The sequence below is a fragment of the Syngnathus scovelli genome, chromosome 14, assembly GCF_024217435.2.
Source record: "Syngnathus scovelli strain Florida chromosome 14, RoL_Ssco_1.2, whole genome shotgun sequence".
NCBI lineage: Eukaryota > Metazoa > Chordata > Actinopteri > Syngnathiformes > Syngnathidae > Syngnathus > Syngnathus scovelli.
Window position 1 is genome coordinate 15,478,304 of NC_090860.1, and position 20,888 is coordinate 15,499,191.

Here is a 20,888-nt window from a genome sequence, read left to right on the forward strand (position 1 = left end):
GTGCTCAGACTGGATGTGATATTTTAGAATGAAGACTACAGCACTACAGTTGAACCCCGGCTGGATCTCTATGCTATTTTGTTCAAGAAGGACCATCGAGAAGTCCCTAGCAATTGGTCTCATTTGGACTAAAACAGGACAAAAAAGCACAAAAATAGTCCATGTGAACGACAGGATGGCTGTTGTTTACAAATAGAGTGTGACGTGTGGAAGTCCACAGGCACCCACCCACCCATCCGTACCGACCGAGCTGGTTGGTGTGTCATGTTCATCACTGAAAAGGCCCCGTATTAAAGTTTGCTCTTAAAAAGATCCATCCATCGTCCAGCCTCTTAAACATCGTACACCGCAGCTCTCTTTTCACACCGTTATTGCGTGGACTCAACTCTTCAGCGTGAACCCGTGCATTATTTAGAAATGTAAACACCACTGAGTTGAAATTTCCAACACGTAGTTTTCTTGTTGACCGTTAGAGGGCGTGGATGCATTGCAAGTCAATTGTGAAGTGGTTTTCCTTGCCAAGCAATGAAGTGTCCATTTTCAGAAAGTGTTTGTTGTTGACCGCTAGAGGGCGTAAGTGTATCGCAAGTCAATTGTGAAGTGGTTTTCCATGCCAAGCAATGAAAAGTGTCCACTTTCCGAGACCACATACATGCTAACCCGGGGGACGTCATGCATAGCGAAACCAAAGTGAATGAATGAATCTTTATTTCGAACATGATTTAAAGAATAAAAACAATAAAAAACAAACAACAAACAATATATATCACTGTGAGGTCATAGTTGCGCATCAATCTCCTGTTGCATTGTGGTCCAAAGCTTTTTAAACGCGACACAAACCTTTCTTATTCCCTTAATAATAATAATTGCCATACTGTTCTGTGCACCGTTGTACCTTTACAGTAAATTAAAGAACAAACACGTGATAGTGTCACGTATGAAGGGATCACTGTAGCTAGTGTTCTCCTAGTTACCTTTTAAAAAAGTAATTAGTAAAGTGATTAGATTCACTTTTTAAAGCAAGTAGTCAATAAAGCAACTACTTCAAGATCATTTTGGCACCGCTTGCTACGTTTCCAAGCAGCAGAAGGCGCCTTCGTCGCTCGCGACACTTTTCCACATTCAAGATGGCGGTACCGTACACGTACATATCTCAGTTGAAGGCAAGAGCTATTAGTTTCCGTCTACGGTCCACCATCCGCCATCACCACGCCAAAACAAGGAGGTCAGTAGCTAGCGTGTGTCCGTGGTTCAATGGCAGCGCGAACCATTTACGGATATTCTTGGTGGATTTAGTTGACTGTGGTTATTGTCTCATAGCAGCATGTAACGCAATTTACGTTCATGTTATGTCCTAGCTAAGGCGCAGATCACAGGAGATGGTCCTAAAGTGGCAAATAGACACGTAAATTACTGTGACAGCAGAGCGAATGAAAGACACGGGCTTCAACGCAAATATTGTGGCTCAACTGAACACATAAAAGGTCAGGTTGTGCATACATGTTTCAATTTAGAGCACCCGACATATGTTGGCCAAGCTAGCAATGAACTTGTTAGCTAGCGAGCGAGCGAGCGAGCTAGCTTGTGAGCGAGCGAGCAAGCAAGCTAATTGGGTGAAGGTGCGTGGTAGTGGGGAGTAAATCTGTAGGATGTCTGCCTCTGTTTAGATTTAGGAGTACACTGTTCTTTATTGTATCTTAAATGACTCAGGTGCGATGTTTAATCGGTATATAATCGACGGTCATGTTTCCACTGGGCTGTTAAGGTTGAAAGAGTGATACGGTTATGCCTGCCGTGCTAACAAATGACTCTGTTGCATATCATTGCGCTCATCTGGGTCTGATATGACAAATCATTGGCTAATTATATCCCACATGTTCCTCGCTCATAGAAAGTTCGTATTACTGTGTTTGTGAAAGAGAAAATAGTTTGACCAAAGATCACCTCGGGCAGCGGTCCTCGCCCTTTTTAGCACCAACGACCGGATTATTGTCACGGACCGGCTTTTAAGTAGAACAAAATAAGGTGACACGACCGGCCGGCATCACAACAATGGGATTGTGGTGGAGAAGACTTGACCGAACATAGTCGTAAAACGAGGACAAGAAAGCACAGCAACGGACGCGCATAAACACCACCACGTTCCCAACACACACACACGCACACACACGCACACACACACCCTTCAAGCCTTGTTTCCATCGCGGACACCACAGTATCATATCATAATAAGCGTGAATATGCAACTTAACTAGCAGCGTCCTCATAACAGCGCGGCGGCCGTGATTCAAATGAAAGTCGTTCAATCCGATCCAGTGCCATCTGTCAAAAATTGCATTCCTCTTCCGCTGCTCCACTCGGAAACATAGTCAAGTCAAGTCAAGTCAAATTTATTTGTATAGCCCTAAATCACAAAAAGTCTCAAAGGGCTTCACATAGCCAAAATTGACAATTATTCTCAAAGCATCCCCTGATCTTAAGCTCCCAAAAGGGCAAGGAAAAACTCCAAAAACCCCTAGTGGCATCGTATCGCAGTGGCACAAATGCAAGTACTCTCCAATCACATCTTTTCATTCCTCAGGCTTGTTCATGGAAGACCAAAGCATTTACTGGTGGGGCCAAGATTAAGTATTTCCTAATCCAGATCCACTTCAGGATTGCTACTTATGGTAAGTATAGGTTTAGATGGATTTGGTTGAATAGTTCTTCCCAAGTCCAACGCTCAGTTTGCTCTAGCAGCTGCTTTCTTTGACTTGACTAACACCGTTTCATATTCTCCTTTTTTAGAAATTGCTCGGATATGAAATAAAGTGGACGACGGGAGGAGTTGTGCCCACTCACTCTTCTCCAACATTTTGAAGAATGGCAGGCCTGAAGCTTGTCACGCCGGCCACATCTCCCATGGGGCCTTTTTTCGGACTTCCGTGGCAGCAGGAGGCTATCCACGATAATATCTATACACCTAGAAAATATCAGGCAAGTTTATAGAATAGGTTCTACACGCTTTAAAACTCTCTTAAAAAGTCTTCCATTTAACTTGAAAAATCATCTCGGAACCTCAGATTCAAACTAAAAAGCATTTGTGTTTGCAAGCAAAATAAAAGGAAAGCATTGTTTTGTGATTGGCCTCCTAATATTGACCTCGCCTTTTTACAAGCGGGCTACTTCATTTTCCAACTACAAAGGAGGAGGTACCGCGGGGGTACCCCCCCCACGAGTCGAGTACAGCAGGGCAGATTTGTTTGCGGAAATGGGGCTAAATGTCGAGGAGAGTAGAGCCGCCCGGGTAGGTTTGTCACTGTAAACTGGACTCGTACTAGGGACCAAGATGACCAGATGAAGCATTTCATTGTCTTTCCACATTGATGAAGAAGGCGGTACGAGCGTACCCGCGAAGGCTTCTTCTTTGCACATGCACATACCGCAGCAAGAGTTTGTGATGGCGCGTGTCGCAGACTGCTGGCAATGCGTCTGTCTTGTCTGTCTTGTCTGTCTTGTCTGTCTTGTCTGTCTTGTCTGTCTTGTCGGTCTGTCGGTCTGTCGGTCTGTCGGTCGGTCTGTCGGTCTGTCACCATATGCAACGGGTTGGCAATAGGCCTTGAGGCAGCGCGCGTTTGACTCAACGCACGTGCCTTTCCCGTCGAAACGTACTGAGACATGAGCGATGCAGCAAGGCACCTGGACTCAAAACCGAGAAGAACTCCAAGGTCATCGTCATTGTCTATTGGATGGAATTTTCTTCGACTTGACAATTTCCTCCATGATTGTTGTCATTTCTTTATGAACGGCTCATGATCGACTTGAACCTTCTTATCTTGCACAGGTGGAACTTCTCGAAGCAGCTCTTGAACGTAACACTATCGTCTGCTTAAATAGTGGCTCAGGGAAGACCTTTATTGCAGTTCTCCTAACGAAAGAGCTCTCCCACCAAATTCGGGGAGAGTACCTAGGAAATGCGAAGAGGACTGTATTTCTTGTTAACTCAGGTACTGACACTTTGAGATGTATACCTAAACCTCTGAATTCATTTGCGGTCATTGTTTTGCGTAGCCTTGTCTGTTGCTCAGCAAGCAGCTGCACTTTGAGATGAGATTGAAAGCTTTGAATTGATGATTTTGCGTGTTGCTCAGCAAGCAGTTGCACTTTGAGATGCTCCTTAAACCTTTGAATTCAATTGAAGTCATTGTTTTGTGTAGCCTTGTCTGTTGCTCAGCAAGCAGCTGCCATCAGAACTCACTCTGACCTCCACGTGGGAGAGTACACCGACGTGGAGGAGGCTTTGGCGTGGACCTACCATCAGTGGAGCCAAAAGATAGCCAGGATACAGGTATGTGAATGAGGGGGACAAAGTTGACATTTGAACCTGTGATGTGAACAAGCCTAATGTGCTAGCCTTACCTTGACGTTTACATCTCCATCCTGTCATTGTGACCTTCTAGGTTCTGGTAATGACTTGCCATATCTTCCTGCATATGCTGAGGAATCAAATCTTACCTTTGTCCAAAATCAACTTGGTGGTTTTTGATGATTGTCATCTTGCCATCACAGAGCACCCCTACTGTGAGATCATGAAGGTGGGTGTGATGAAGACTTTGATGATTTCTAGCTTCATTTGGTTGTTGCCACTGCTTTGCCTAGTGGAGAGTTTTTTGCCGTTTTCACTGGCATTGAGCCAGCCATATGGGAAACAATACAATCAAGCCACTTTATTTCCAGAGCGCATTTTGCATCAAAGCACTTCACATATAGGAGTGGGACAACCACAAAGACAGTGAAAACCGAGGAATCAATAGGAAGATCCAAAATGAATGTTTTGAAAAGAAAGCAATGGCGTGCCTCCACTCCACTCCACTCCACTCCACTCCACTCCACTCCACTCCACTCCACTCCACTCCACTCCACTCAACAAACTGCCTTGTTCGGTCCTCGGATAATGAAACTGAGGGCAAAATCCGAAAGCAATCTTTCTCGCTGTTCAAATACTGCTGGATTGGACCAAATGAAAGCATTTCTTGGAATCACGCCCCATCTTGCTGTTTGTGGTCACTTTCTGCAGCTATTTGATGGAAGCTCGGCAAATCCTCGCATTCTGGGTCTCACAGCCTCCATTCTGAACGGCAAATGCGACCCGTCGGACCTTGAGCAGAAAATACAGAGTTTGGAGCGAGTCCTGAAGAGCAACGCTGAAACTGCCACTGACCTTGTAGTTCTAGACAGGTCCTATAATACAAGTACAGGTTGTTGGAATGATGCGCTCCTATTGTATTTTCTATAAATTCCTCACATGTTCTTCCAGATATGCCTCTCAGCCAAGAGAGGTTGTGCTGGACTGTGGCCCCTATCTGGACAAGAGTGGGCTATCCTCTCGTCTCCAAGTGGAGTTGGATGGAGCTCTGGACTTCTTAAACGATTGTTACGTCTCTGTTCCGAGAGAGGACAGAGGTCCGACAGTCATCTCCCGACAGGTCAGGCTCTTGATACCATTTTGATATTTTTGGAGCTCGACTTGAAACTCAACAGGAAGTTGCTCTCTCGTTCGCTCGCTCGCTCGGCCAGCCGTATTGTATTACCTTTCAGATTTTGCCCCGCTTCTTGGCCTTTTCTATAGAAGAATCTGAACGTCCAATTCCAATTGTATAGCTGCTCGCACAGCTCTAGTCATTATTATTATTATTATTATTATTATTATTATTATTATTATTATTGTTCTTTAAATCCTAAGGTTAGTTTCCATGTGTGGTTCATGTCCTCTTTGTGTTGTTCAGGTACTAAGTGAATGCAAGGCTGTGCTCCAGGTGCTGGGACCCTGGTGTGCAGACAAAGCAGCAGGCATCATGGTGCGGGAGCTCCAGAAGTACATCAAACACGAACAGGGGGAGCTTCACCGCAAATTTCTGCTCTTCACCGACACCGTTCTCAGAAAAGTCCACGCCCTTTGTGAAGAACATTTCTCTCCTGCCTCCTTGGACCTCAAGTTTGTCACACCAAAGGTTCTCCGTCTGCTGGAGGTCCTGCACGAATACAAGCCTTTTGAGCGCCAGCAGTTTGAGAGCGTCGAGTGGTACAACAACCGCAATCAGGACAATTATGTGTCTTGGAGTGATTCGGAGGAAGAAGATGAGGATGAAGAAGCGGAGACCAAAGAGCGGCCCGAAGCCAACTTTCCTTCGCCGTTCACCAACATTCTATGCGGAATTATATTTGTGGAGAGGCGGTACACGGCGGTCGTCCTAAATCGGTAGGATGACCATGATGTGCGTGCTATCTAGCTAGCTAGCAGGAATAGGCCTGCTACCCACTTGCTATATTGATATCTTCTATGCTCTATCATATTTCCATTCCAGTCTTATCAAAGAAGCGGGAAAGCAGGACCCAGAGTTGGCTTACATCAGCAACAACTTTATTACCGGCCATAGCATTGGCAGGAATCAGCCGCGGAACAAGCAGATGGAGGTGGAATTCAGAAAGCAAGAGGAGGTAGCAAAGCAAGTTCTCATTTGTGCCCCCCCCCCACACACACACACACACGCACACAATACCGACAGTACACTCGAGGATCCCAAATTTGTCCAGAGCTTTGTAGAGCGCTTGCTTGCTTGCTTGCCTGCTTGCTTGCATGACGTTCTAATCCACTGTCCCTTGAAGGACACGGTTTTCCGCTTCTTCAGCTGTATTAACTGTCTTCCGTCTTGGGCTCGTAGGTTCTGCGCAAATTTCGAGCTCACGAAACCAACCTGCTGATTGCCACCAGCATTGTGGAGGAAGGTGTGGACATTCCAAAGTGTAACTTGGTGGTGCGCTTTGACTTGCCGACTGAATACAGGTCCTATGTTCAGTCCAAAGGCAGAGCTCGAGCTCCCGTCTCCAACTATGTTATGCTGGCCGATAGCGACAAGACCACGTGCTTTGAAAATGATCTGGGTACCTACAAGGCCATTGAAAAGGTCAGAAATCCTCAGCCTACTTTGTGCATACCGTATTTTCCGCAGCCTCAATTGATCCACGCGTGCGTCATTGGCACGTTGATTTCCCGAAAGCTTGCCTTGTGCCTCCTCGTAAGCACGTCGATGCCGTTCGAGAGGCTCCTACGCTAACTATTTATCAATGGCGGCAGAGGTCCGTACTCGACGTATCGCGTACGGTCCTCCGATTGCCTTAGTCAAAGTCAAAGTCAGCTTTATGAGTTTATTCTTTACTTGGCGCCCCGATTGACGGATTGGCCGCTCTAATTCCAGCTTTCTTCCTTGAGCACATCCTTAAATCAAAAGGTACACATACATCAATGAATACGACCATGAGTATTTGTTCTTCGGAGCAGATCTTGAGGAACAAGTGCTCCAAGTCTGTGGAGGTTGGCGAGTTTGAAGGAGATCAGCAAGTGTTGGACGATGACAACATCCTTCCTCCGTATGTGCTTCAATCTGAGGACGGCGGTCCTCGGGTCACCGTTAACACGGCCATCGGTCACATTAATAGGTAGGGTTTTGTGCTCCGATTGTTACCTACGTCCAACGGTCGTTTCCAAAAAACCAAGCGTGTTGTTCAAACGGCTCAGGTATTGCGCTCGGCTGCCGAGTGACCCCTTTACCCACTTGGCTCCCAAGTGTAAAACGGTGGCGACGCCAGATGGCAGATTCCAGTCGACGCTTCATTTACCCATCAACTCCCCGCTCAGAGTGCCTGTTAAGGTGTGGAAGAAACAGCGACGCGTCACTCATAAAATGTTTGGTCGTAACGGGCACATCTTTTTTCTGTCTTGGCAGGGTCCAAAAATGAATTGTTCCAGATTGGCAGAGAAAGCAGTTGCCCTACTTTGTTGTGAGAAACTGCATCAAATAGGTAGGTCCTGCGCGGAACAGAAGCCACTCTGCTTTCCACTTGTTCAACACTTCATTTTGCTTTGCTCTTTCCAAGGCGAACTGGATGATCATTTGATGCCAGTTGGGAAGGAGACGGTAAAGTACGAGGAAGAGCTGGACCTTCACGATGAAGAAGAAACCTGCGTTCCCGGACGGCCTGGCTCGACAAAGAGGCGACAGTGCTACCTGAAAGCTGTGAGGGGAAGAAAACAAACAAACAAAAAAGAGATATATCTCTATAGATATATCTATATACGTATATAGCGTGGCGAGTCTGTCATTGCAATTGTCTCTTCTTTGATCTTCAGATACCAGAGTGTCTGCAGGACAGTTTTGCTGTCCACCAGCATACTTACTACTTGTACGTCATCGGAATGGTTCTCACCACACCGCTCCCGGATGAGCTCAACTTCCGGCGAAGGAAGCTTTACCCACCGGAGGACAGCACTCGCTGTTTCGGCATCCTGACGGCTCAACCCATACCGCGAGTAAGAATGGAACGCCTCTTGGGACCGGAGTCTATTGTTTTCACTATCAGGGTGGGAGCAGCAACCGAGAGGGAGGCGGGGGAGCTTTTTTCTATACGGTGATCGTGTCCCCTCACGGCAGATCCCCCATTTTCCTGTCTACACGCGCTCGGGCGAGGTGACCATCTCCATCGAGCTCCAGAAGTGTGGCTTCAAGCTCACCGCCGCTGAGCTGGAGCTCATCATTCGCCTGCACCAGTACATCTTCTCCCATATCCTTCGCTTAGAGAAACCTGCACTGGAGTTCAAGCCTACACTTGCTGACTCTGCTTACTGTGTTCTACCTCTCAATATTGGTGAGCTGCGATTTCAGGCAGATGCTATATCCAACCAAGTTGAGAAAATGCCAAATTCAACCTCGTTAGGTGGCGAGTAAAGTCAAAATACGTTATATTTGATCAGAATGCTCTGACTTAACCAGCAATCTCAACTGCTTATTGTGAACATGCCGCTTATAGCATTTCTCAATCCCTATCGTTTGAAACCTTTGGACATAACTTGCTGTTCCATTCTTGTAGTTGGAGATTCCAACACGTTGGATATGGACTTCAAGTTCATGGAGGATATTGAAAGGTCTGAGGCCCGAACTGGCATTCCGACTACTCATTACACCAAGCAACAGCCGTTCAACTTCAAGTTGGAGGATTACCAGGATGCTGTCATCATTCCAAGGTATGTACCCGTGGCGTCTTTTTGCTCCTCTCACCTTTTCCTTTCAAAAGTCCGAAAAGGAGGCTCGTCCTCTTATTTGTCGCTTCTCTGAGCGGACTTGTTTTGTTGGCGCTTTGTCAAATTCATGCCTTTTCTCATCCTCTCCCAGGTACCGTAATTTCGACCAGCCTCATCGCTTTTATGTCGCTGACGTGTACACAGACCTCACACCTCTCAGCAAGTTTCCTTCACCAGAATATGAGACATTTGCTGAGTACTACAAAACCAAGTACAATCTGGATTTATCCAACCTGAACCAGCCACTCTTGGATGTTGACCATACCTCATCCAGGTTAGTAGTGCGGCCATGCTGTGATGCCATATTTACAACTGCAATGAGGGAGGGGCTGGGCTGGGCTGGGCTGGGCTGGGCTGGGCTGGGCTGGGCTGGGCTGGGCTGGGCTGGGCTGGGCTGGGCTGGGCTGCCTTGCATGCATGCATTAATAAAGGAGATCATTTCCAAAGATGGGTTGACAGTACAATCAGTTGGTAGGTCGCTGGATGGATGGATTGACATCACCTTTGTTGAACGCTTGTTTTGCGCTCGCAGACTCAATCTCTTAACACCTCGTCACCTGAACCAAAAAGGCAAAGCGCTGCCTCTCAGCAGCGCAGAGAAGAGGAAAGCAAAATGGGAAAGTCTCCAGAACAAACAGGTAAAGTTTGTTTTCTTGTGGCTGTCGTTCTTTTCCTTTTCTTATGGGTCCATGTAAGGATTGTTGTCTTTGCCAGATCCTGGTTCCAGAGCTTTGTGCCATCCACCCCATCCCAGCGTCCCTCTGGAGAAAGGCAGTGTGTTTGCCCAGTATCCTCTACCGTCTCCACTGCCTCTTGACGGCAGAGGAACTCCGATCCCAGACGGCCACCGAAGCCGGAGTCGGATCACCGACGCTTCCGCCTGATTTCAGGTATCAAATGAGCCTGTTTCCCACATGGTAAGGCGCGCTTCATTTGAAGGCAGGCGCCTTTCCTCTCTTTTTCGGCCAGGTATCCAAACTTGGACTTTGGGTGGAAGAAATCAATTGACAGCAAAATCTTCATCTCCTTAACGGAGTGCAACGACATTCCGTGCAAGCAGCAGCCGTCGGCCGATCCGATGTCGGGTGGCGGTCGTCCTCACCGTTCCCAAGCCGTGGTCACTTGCGGCAAGAACCGCTCGACTGCGTACAATGGCGGCGAGAGTCTCCCGGAAGAAGAGCAGAGTCTCCGGCATAATTGCCAATGCCCCCGCTGTAGTTTAGTCCAACTGCTCAGCCCTAAAACGATGCAAATCCCTCCTACCTCAGTTCCCGCGGAGCCCCCTCGCAGTTGCGAGACTCCCGGCACATGTCCCGCACAGCGTAGCGACCAGTGCGCACTCGGAAGCAAGTCGAGAAGTCACGCTACCTCAGCCTACAGCGAGTGTCCCAATGTTCACAAAGCACCTTCCCCCAATTCCAGCAAAGTAGCAGGAGGTGCTATCAAAAGGCTGGGGCCCAACCCAGGCCTTATCCTCCAGGCCCTGACCCTTTCCAATGCCAGTGACGGTTTCAACCTGGAGCGTCTGGAAATGCTGGGCGATTCCTTCCTCAAACACGCCATCACCACCTATCTGTTTTGCACCTATCCCGATGCCCACGAGGGCAGGCTCAGCTACATGCGCAGCAAGAAGGTGAGTGAGTGAGTGGGTGGGTGGGTGGGTGGGTTGAGAGTTGGTTGGGTCGGAACGGTCCGTTCAGGTCAGGTCAGGTCAGTCGGTGAGTCAGTCATCGCTATTGCCTTTCATCAAGGAATTGTCCAATCTCGATAAATAAACGTGACTTGACTTTGACCGTAACCTGAAAAAGTGGGATCTCGATGCCATTTGTTGTGGCAGTGATGCCATTCAAAGGACTCAAATAGTACATCACAGTTGTCCTCTCTTTCCTCTTTCTCTTCTTCCTCCTCCTCTCCTGCCTGCACGATTTTTAGGTGAGCAACTGTAACCTCTACCGCTTAGGGAAGAAGAAAGGACTCCCCAGCAGGATGGTGGTCTCCATTTTTGATCCCCCAGTCAACTGGCTGCCTCCCGGCTATGTGGTCAACCAAGACAAGACTGTGGCGGACAAATTGGACTCCGATGAGGTCAGTCGAGATTAGATTTTCCCTTGTCTTTTGATCGTTGAGTGGCAGTCAATGAGTGTCCATCCATTCCAAGATAACTTGCGCTCTTTCCATGGTGGGGAGTGAGAGGAATTCAGCCATTCCATTATTGATAACAGCGTATAGATCCAGCCACAGTCGAGCCTGGCTCGGTCGAAAGGGCTTCACGGCTTTTAGTCTTATCTATAGTCTAGTTTTTGTCTGGTGAAGAATGAGCATTTTGGTGAATGAAATTACCGCGAGTATACAATGGCTCTTACATATATATTTTTCTCTTTCTGTTTCTTCTTCTTTTTAATTCAGGCCGAGGAAACGATTGTGTCTAACGGGTGCTCTGCTCATGAAGATGTGAATGAAGACAATAATGAGGGAGAGCTGCTTTTGAAGGATGAACCAAAAGATGAGGTCAACATGGAGGATGACCTGGAGTACTACAAGGAACACATCAAATTCATCGACAATATGCTGTTAGGCTCTGGCGCCTTTGGTAAAAAGATTTCTTTGAGCAGCAGCTCTCTGACCACTGCCTCAGAGCCTTTGCCATCCATCCAGACGGCGTATGAATGGAAGGCCCCAAAGAAAAACCCATATCCCGCGGCGGCGGCGGCCCAGCACCACTCTGAGCCAGCGCCCGCCACAGCCGAGGACTTTGACTACAGCTCGTGGGACGCAATGTGCTACCTGGACCCCAGCAAGGCCGGCGAGGAGGATGACTTTGTGGTGGGCTTTTGGAATCCGTCGGAGGAGAGCTACGGCGCCGAGCTGGGAAAGCAGTCCATCTCTTACGACTTGCACACAGAGCAGTGCATAGCTGATAAGAGTATCGCCGACTGTGTCGAGGCTCTGCTGGGTTGCTATCTGACCAGCTGTGGCGAAAGAGCCGCCCAGATGTTCCTGTGCTCGTTGGGCTTGAAGGTGTTGCATATTTGTCACAAATGTCTCAATTAGTACGTGCGTAGAAAACCAATCCAAAGGTGAGCCCTGTTTTCTTTTTTTGTTATTGTCTCAACAACATGTGGCTGGCTCTTGCTTTTCCAGGTCTTGCCCCTTGAGAAAGGGAACGTGACAGAAGAAGCTGGAGTCAGCCCGACGTCCTCGTGCTACGGCTGGTTGAAAATCCCACCGCGCTGCATGCTGCAACATCCAGATGCGGAGCGAACCCTCAAGCACCTTATCTCTGGCTTTGAGAATTTTGAACAAAAGATCAACTACACATTTCACCACAAGGCTTACCTACTGCAAGCCTTCACCCATGCTTCCTACCATTACAACACAATCACAGGTGAGACAAGATCTCGCTCTCGTTCAAAGAGCGACTCACCCGTTTAGTGGTTATCGCTGACGACGACTTCCGAGACGCTAGGCCAAAAGTCAGTATTTTGACCATGTCGCGAGCGAGCGAGCGAGCGTGTGGGCTTTTGCGACTTTCATCGAAAGCGCAAGAGCTTTTGATCACGCCTGTCCTTTGCTCTTCAGATTGTTACCAACGCTTGGAGTTTCTCGGCGACGCAATTCTCGACTACCTCATTACAAAGCACCTTTACGAAGATCCGCGGCAGCACTCGCCCGGCGTATTGACGGACCTGCGCTCGGCGCTCGTCAATAACACCATCTTTGCCTCTCTGGCCGTCAAGTACGACTACCACAAGTACTTCAAAGCGATCTCCCCTGAGCTTTTCCACGTGATTGACGACTTTGTGCAGTTTCAACTGGAAAAGAATGAGATGCAAGGCATGGACTCGGAGGTAAGCGAGCGCCGATACGGCCGGCCGGCCGGCCGGCCGGCCGGCCGGCCGGCCAGACTCGCGGGCGTCCGCGGCAAAATGCTAGCTACCACGGATACGGAATTTCCAATGAAATACGAAAGCGTGGATCGTTGGCGGCTCCTCGTTTTTGGCGCTGACCAGATGAAATTGGGGCGCCCGCCGACACGACTTGACATCGCCGTCTGTCTCTGTTCAATGTCAGTTACGGCGCTCTGAAGAAGATGAGGAGAAAGAGGAGGACATTGAAGTGCCCAAAGCTATGGGCGACATCTTTGAGTCGCTCGCCGGAGCCATTTACATGGACAGCGGGATGTCGTTGGAGACGGTGTGGCGAGTGTATTATCCAATGATGAGGCCACTGATCGGTGAGGACCAAGTCAGACGCCGCTGTTGGATTGCAAAAGAAGTTCCGTTGAATGATTTGATTCTATTCCTGCAGAGAAATTCTCCGCAAACGTGCCCCGGTCTCCTGTAAGGGAGTTGCTTGAAATGGAACCGGAAACTGCAAAGTTCAGGTAAGTTGAGGCAAAGGTCTTTACACGGCTCTCACGGCAAGAGCGCCTTTCACGATAGATTTCTTTCAAAGAGAGAACATCATTTGGACTTGTTTGTTTTCACCAGGATTCAGATGACTCCCCTCGAGTCAAATGTGTGAAACTTGAGAGCTCAAGCATGGGTGTTTCGCTTTGCATTCAAAATGTTTGTGTCACCATTGATGATGGTAGTCCTTTTTCTCTGTGCGTAGCCCCGCAGAGCGAACGTATGACGGAAAGGTCCGAGTGACGGTGGAAGTGGTGGGAAAAGGCAAGTTCAAAGGAGTGGGACGCAGCTATCGTATTGCCAAGTCGGCGGCGGCCCGACGAGCGCTGCGAAGCCTCAAAGCCAATCAACCTCAGGTCCAAAACAACTGAGCTCCTCCTCATGGCGAAAAAGCAGCATTTGCCACGCCACGCCACGCTAGCTAGGTATGCCCTCCTCCAGTATGTTACAGCAAGTGAGAAACAGTCGGGGGACGGGACGGGACGGGACGGGAGACGTTTGCATCGGATCGTTTTCATTCTTGTTGCGCACACACAATCTCTTTCTTTTTCTCTCTTTGCTTTGGCGACCGCTTGATTCGCATGAATCAAAGTGTTCAACCGGTCAGGTTGTAATGTCTATCGCTACTTTTAACCTCATCCAAAATGAAAGTGAGGCAGGCATACGTTGTCATTTCCATCAATGTAGTATGTAGCGAGGCCAACGCACTTAACTCCTCAGCCTGTGCACTAATGCCAGTAAGTTTGAAAGTGTTATAAAAAACAAAACAAAACAAAACAAAACAAATGCGAGCAGCAGACGTAGCAACCGGATTCCACTGGAGAGAAATGCAATGAATAATGGTATTAGGAAAATGCTGTGGTCACATTGACAGAGAGCAAAATGACATAGCTATAACAAAGTATGTATACAAATCTCAAATGATGTTTTGGGACTCAGAGGCTCGCTCACCTATTTTCCAAAATAGATAGATAGATGGATAGATAAATAGGAATGTGAACATTCCCACTTACTGTAACTTCTTTTAAACTGCAATTGGGTTGCATGTTCTGATCTAAAACTGTATCAAATGGATTTCTTCTGTGAGTCTATTCATTGTTTTGTACATGACCAGAGTGAGATTAAATGTTGTGGCATTACTTTGGTTAGTAGGTTTAAATACATTTTCCCCCCATCATTCTATTAATGCTCTAGTGGCTGTCAACAAAGAGAAAATGGTTCATTTGAGATACAGATAGTGTATCAGTTGTACAATTGCATAGATTGCAATTCATTGGATGGAATACAGGCACGCCTCTTCCACACTCAACAGACTTTGACTTAGGGGAGAGCATTCACGGTGACCGACGGCAAACGGAGCCCTTAGCTGCAAATGAACGTGACAAAAGGACCCCTTTCGGCTGCCACGCCTCTCTAAAAAAAACAAGACTATCTATACAAGGCGCTTTCAGGGTTATTCCCAAATTGTGAAACCCTAAGTCGGCGTAAAATCAAGCTTTAGCTGAATTGTGCTCTGCCCTATTGTTGTTATTGCTCATTTTCACCTCAGTACCTCATTTAATTGCATGCATGTACTCGGCTTTTGTTTGTTGGTTTGGTGCTACTTTGTGTATGAAGCTTGAACTTCTTTTTGCACTGTAACTGTAATACCTCCTAATTTCATTCATTTTGTTTGATGGATGGCATTGTGTTTTCATGTCTTTTTTTGTGAGCTGTGGAGGAACGCTCTATTGTTGCATCTTCCCTTTCACAGTTAAGTTTAAGCATAGAAAGTTGAGGAGGGACCCAATTCTTTTCTTGACGGGCTGCTATGTTTGACGTGTTTCCCTCCACGCTGGCTGGTGAGCAGATCATTTGAATCGGGGAGAGCAGAGAGACATGGAAACCATACAGGATACTGGCACCCTATGCCTTAGGGTGACTAGACTAGTCTTTGTCCATTTCTGACTTTTAAAGGTCTTAGTGGAGGAAGGGCTAAAATCAGATGTCATCAGGAAATGAGGGCTACGCTTTGCCGATTGCGACACGACAGCTCGCAAACTTTGGAGGCGACGCCTCGTTCATCGGCAAAAACTCGTTGGCTTTTAACCAGGTCTCACAAAGACGTTAAGACGATGGATGGTCTGGTAAAGTCGTAGAGCTTTCGGGTGGAATGACCCAATATTCATAAACGCGAGTTTCAGCCGAGGAATTCCAAAGCAAATATGAAGACGATTGCGTTGTCCCATATCGTATTTGATGTGCGACGGACGGACGGAGGGACGGACGGGAGGCGACGACCGTAGGAATCCAATGCTTCTTTGTCGGTGCACAAGTACTGTTATTGGGAGCCAAAAGAATGCCTCAACTCGTCGTGCAGCACTACCTCAGTAGAAAACATATCAGTATATTGTGTTGCATGATGACACAAAGAACTATCTGTATTGGAGGACTCTAGCCTAGTGCTGCTTAGCTCTAGCTTTACAAACTCCGCGCCCGTTCCAACGGGCCCGCTGGACTCAGGCTCAAACAATAATCACTTTGTAGAAAGAGTGATGATAGCACCTTCCCGGTTAGGGTGAAGGCCGTCCGTCCGTCCATCTTTAGTAGGTCGCTCAAGTAGGAATAAACAAGCTCAAGCTCTCATCATTGCAGGCAAAAGGCCAGAAACAATGACTCGATGCCAACGCCTCTATCTGGCAAGATCACAAGTCCTAGCTATGTTTTTATTTGTGATTGCCTAATGCCAGTTGCCTACGGTTAGCTCCAATGCTCTGGCTCCAGATATACACGTTACTCTGGCTGGCTGGCTGGCTGGCTGGCTGGCTGGCTGGCTGGCTGGCTGGCTGGCTGGCTGGCTGGCTGGCTGGCTGCCTGGCTGGCTGCCTGGCTGGCTGCCTGGCTGCCTGGCTGCCTGGCTGCCTGGCTGCCTGGCTGCCTGGCTGCCTGGCTGCCTGGCTGCCTGGCTGCCTGGCTGCCTGGCTGCCTGGCTGCCTGGCTGGCTGGCTGGCTGGCTGGCTGGCTGGCTGGCTGGCTGGCTGGCTGGCTGGCTGGCTGGCTGGCTGGCTGGCTGGCTGGCTGGCTTTTTAAACTTAACGTTGTGAGGAATGGAGTCATGACTTAAGATGCGAGAGCCAGAAGACCCAGGTGAAGCGGAAGCACTCTGTGTATTAACATGCACTTATCGAGCCGCTGAGGGGTAATGCTAACTGGTAATCCTAGGAGGCGAGCTACAGGCTCTGATGATTCTGCTCTGATGAACACGGCCCTCCAGCAGGGACAACCTCTCCATGAGATGGGGGCAAGCGGTGCGCAAAAGCCTATTCGCCTGTTTAATCCAAGCCATATTTGCGTACCCGATGAACAACGGCGGACGAGCAGCCACGGAAGCCCGGAGCGGTGTCCGAGCGGCCACGGAAGCCCGGAGCGGTGTCCGAGCGGCCACGGGAGCTCAGAGTGGTGTGGCCGAGCGAGCGGTGGTGTGGCCGAAACTGGCAAAAAGTAATAATGGAGGAAGCGGGTGAGGGGAAATAGAAAAAAAAAAAGGAATGTTTATCGTCTCTCCAGCATCTCTGTGACCAACACTATGTCGCCAAAAAAAAGATTTTAAATCAATGATTCAGAGGGATTGTCCCAATTGGAGTAAATTGTATTTGTACCATGGAAATTTGTACTTGTCGCATGGGAATATCAAAAAGAAATGAATTCGTAGAAAAAAAAAATGTATCTGTACCCCAAATACTGCATTTGTAAAAACAATAAATTTTTTATCTGTAGAAATGTGTGTAAATGAAGTGGTATGAGTGAAAAATAACATTTTACGTGGGAGGAAAAACGACTCGCAGTTGTGGAAATTTATTTTGTAGCAAACTGTAAGTGTGCATGGAGGGCAATATGGATAAAATACCTGTATTTTATTAATGATGACCCCTTGATGCGCCTCTATGCACTAATGTATGCATTTTTGGTAAAAAATGTTACAAGCATGCACACACTGTTGCTCGCTGTGAGGTCTCCAGCAGCAGCAGAGGAGATGCTCATTGCCCCTGGGGCTGGCCCAACCAATCAAAGACTTGGCAGCCTCAGGGATGGAGGCCGGAGGAGGCCTTCAAATGAGTATTCCTCAAGACTGTGCGTAAACAATGTGGTGTCGTTTTGGGGGCGTGACTTAGCTGCAGGCAAAAAGATCGTGGGTGGGGGGGCACGTGCGGGGTGTGTGTTTGTTTATGCATGTGTGTATACATACATATAAATGTGTGTATATATATATATATATATATATATATATATATATATATATATATATACACACACATATATACACACTCTCTCTCTCTCTCTCTCTCTCTCTCTCTCTCTCTCTCCCTCTCTCTCTCTCTCTATATATATATGTATATATATATGTATATATGCGCGCATGTGTATATACTATATGTATGTGTGTATATAGATATATTTGTGCGTATATAACGCACACTGGGATGTTCTGCAGATTATTATCGAGAGAAATCTGGAGGTACCATGGAAAATATTCTTTTAAATGACATGCTATTCAAGCATGTTACCTGGGGAGCAAATCATACATTTCCTTCGATTTGAAAGCGTAATTATGGCCATCTCCATGCTATGAAACAATGGTATAGTCCAACAATGATTTGTTTTTACGTTTACTCCCTTTTAAATGTCATTTATTTTCACCGCAAGCCTTTGATTGTGTGAGAATAAGCAGACTCGTTGTAATCAAGCGTGATTCACCATCTCAAGCTCAAGTGGGTTTATATCATCTCTAAAGTCCCTAGACTGTGCCCCCCCCCCCCCCCCCCCCCCCCCGCTGGTGGCATATTTCTCAATTTGTTTAAATCAAGTAGGCATGGTGTCAAACGTAACAATCACTCATCATCTTCATTGCAGGAATACAGCAAGCAATTTACCAGCGGAGACATAGCGTCGCTGAACGGAAATAAGCTGTGCAGGAGCTGAAATGACCTAATTATGTTGTACCTTGCTGTCATCATTATTGCCGTGATGTCCTCCTCACTCATTTCAATGTCTATATTTTCATCAAGCAGAAATGAAAAGAGAACATTTGGACACGGAGTGATTCACGTCCCCGCATAGGCAAAGCGGGCGATTGTCCTGAGACTTGCCTGCTATTGGTCCATAGATCTACGTGGCCCGTGGCCCCAATGCTGCATCCCCAACTTAACAGCCATTAAAAGGGCTAGATTCCTTTTTCCAAAACTGTGAGCAAGGTGAGAGCACTTGTTTTCTCATAAACAACGAGAAGTGGTCATCGTAAATTGCTTGCATTTCGAGCACGGATAGCCGTGTCTGCGTACTTGTGCACGAGTCTAAGCAGACATCAGCTTTTGAACAGGGTGCCTCTAAGGAACATGCCGAATGTTTTGGGGAGCAAATGGTAAACAAATGCAGATGTGATGCCGTTACTGACCCAGAAGGTTTTGCGCCCTATCTATCCTCTCCACCCACCGCGTATCGTCTAACGGGCAAATGGTGGAATTGTACGACAGACAAGCTGTTGTGATTAGTAATCACGTCCAGCTGTGACCGTGAAATCGGGACTTAGCTTAATTAGCCGCTTTGAAGCGGAGCTTTCGGACCAAAATCTTTGACAAAATAGCATGGGATCTAGGATAATCTGATAGCCGTGTCTCTCGTCTCACACATTTTCCCTCTTAATAAGTCGGAGCATGAGACCTACGTAGATTCCATTTGAATCATATGTTGGTGAGCCAGAGAAAACCGCTGCGGCGCAATTATTTTCTTCAGGAAGAAGACCGCCGCTATGACACTTACAGCGAAATAAGAAGGCTCGGCATATTATTTCAATCTTACTAGCGTCGTCTTTGCCTTGTGTAAACGTGCATTTTATTGGATGTTGATTTGGGGTAGGTTGGTAGGTAGGTAGGTAGGTAGGTAGGTAGGTAGGTAGGTAGGTAGGTAGGTAGGTAGGTAGGTAGGTAGGTAGGTAGGTCTCTGCTGCAGGTCCTCTAATCAAGAAGTTAACAAGCACTCATTCGATACATTGGATTTCTGTACCAGGGCCCAGCGACTGTGTGTCACAGGGCCAGAAGTTTCACCCTCAAATCAATCGATAGACACTCTACTGCATATTTAGTATTATTTATGAATTAAGGGTTAGCTCAAGCGACAGGTGGATGTCTTTGTGAGACGGCTATAAATGACAATGCACTTGTGCAAGTATGTATAGGTCAAACCTAAAAACAAAGTTTAAAAAAAATGCCAATTCTCTCATGTACATTGGCCATTTGGTAGGTCTCCGACAACCCCCCGGAGAAATTCCAAGTAAATCGACTGAAAACTCCAAAGTTTCAAAGTCATTCATTCTTCTGTGGTCATCATCGTGCTTGTTTATTGAATGTCCCAGAAGTGCAGCACGCACGGCAAATTGAACCCAGGGTGACCACCACCACCACCAGCGGCAGCAGCAGCAGCAGCACTGTAACGTGAGACCTGCTGACAGTTGATGAGGGAGGCATGAAGCGACTAAATCAGGACTGGGCTCTGGTCTGGAGCGCAATTGGCTGAGGTCTCATTGGTTCCAACCTTTTGAGCTCAGTCAAAATGCACTATTGGAGAGGCCTTTAAATGAAATGCTCTCAGATGGAAAGCATTTTCCCACAGTGCATGGATCCTCAAACCTCTCACCGCTGTGCCTCTACACCTTCAAGTTTTGAAGAGAAAAAAAGATTTGCAGCCTATTGAAAATACTTGTCCCATTTGTTTTTCCCTTTTGTGACGGCCGGCGATGTTTTGTGAGCTGAGATCAGCAAAACACCCAAATCGTGCTCTAATCCTTCCCCTAATGACTGGGTTACTGGGGTTGGTTTTTTTCCCCCCTTTTAAACATCCTTCATAAGCACGCATGCCGCTGCTCTGTGGAAATTAGACAGTAACCTAATTTGCACTTGCTCTATGTAATGCACACCAGTGTTAAGTAGGCGGGGAGGTAGCTACGCAGGTCACTGGGAGCCTGATGCATTTTGCGCAAAAAAGGGGGGTGCTGTTTACATTATACCACGGGCAACTTGAGGGGTGAGGGGGCAGAGGCAAAAGCGAGGTCTAAGCAGGAGTAATGAGGTGTCGCTGGAACTGTTTTCTCCAGTCAAATGACGTCAGAACTCTCGAGAGTCATTGGTTCGATATTGTAGAGAGCACAATACTGCATTTGTGCATAAAGCAGGTCATCATCATAAGGTCACATACTACAGTGTCCATAAAGCTAGATCGAGGATATTGAATAAGTAACAAAGGCCTTAGTTTTAGGAGACAAGCTAACACATTTGGTAGTTTTTATCAGGCTTAGTGGAGCTTGCCGATGAGCTGATCATTTGCACCAGGTG

At 47.3% G+C, this 20,888-nt stretch overlaps 1 protein-coding gene across 8 annotated transcripts; it reads left to right on the forward strand.

Moving 5' to 3' along the window:
- The first annotated feature begins 1,231 nt into the window (after window positions 1–1,231).
- Window positions 1,232–17,283, forward strand: dicer1 (dicer 1, ribonuclease type III). Of its 8 annotated transcripts, XM_049741500.1 has the most exons (30): window positions 1,232–1,484; window positions 2,582–2,669; window positions 2,788–2,976; window positions 3,824–3,986; window positions 4,197–4,327; window positions 4,440–4,574; window positions 5,057–5,217; window positions 5,297–5,465; window positions 5,766–6,238; window positions 6,345–6,477; window positions 6,702–6,944; window positions 7,319–7,476; window positions 7,556–7,688; window positions 7,764–7,839; window positions 7,915–8,054; window positions 8,168–8,347; window positions 8,469–8,682; window positions 8,905–9,058; window positions 9,207–9,389; window positions 9,648–9,753; window positions 9,830–10,005; window positions 10,085–10,748; window positions 11,048–11,200; window positions 11,522–11,705; window positions 11,751–12,133; window positions 12,257–12,500; window positions 12,695–12,963; window positions 13,187–13,349; window positions 13,424–13,499; window positions 13,730–17,283. In XM_049741500.1, the coding sequence occupies exons 3-30, from the start codon at window positions 2,863–2,865 to the stop codon at window positions 13,893–13,895; spliced, it is 5,544 nt and encodes a 1,847-aa protein (XP_049597457.1). In that variant the 5' UTR covers window positions 1,232–1,484; window positions 2,582–2,669; window positions 2,788–2,862; the 3' UTR covers window positions 13,896–17,283. The 8 variants fall into 8 exon arrangements, 6 of the variants coding, with proteins under 6 accessions (XP_049597457.1, XP_049597456.1, XP_049597458.1 ...); XM_049741499.1 differs by having other exon boundaries at window positions 11,522–12,133; XM_049741501.2 differs by lacking the exons at window positions 12,695–12,963; window positions 13,187–13,349; window positions 13,424–13,499; window positions 13,730–17,283 and having other exon boundaries at window positions 11,522–12,192; window positions 12,257–12,420.
- Window positions 17,284–20,888: the final 3,605 nt, after the last annotated feature.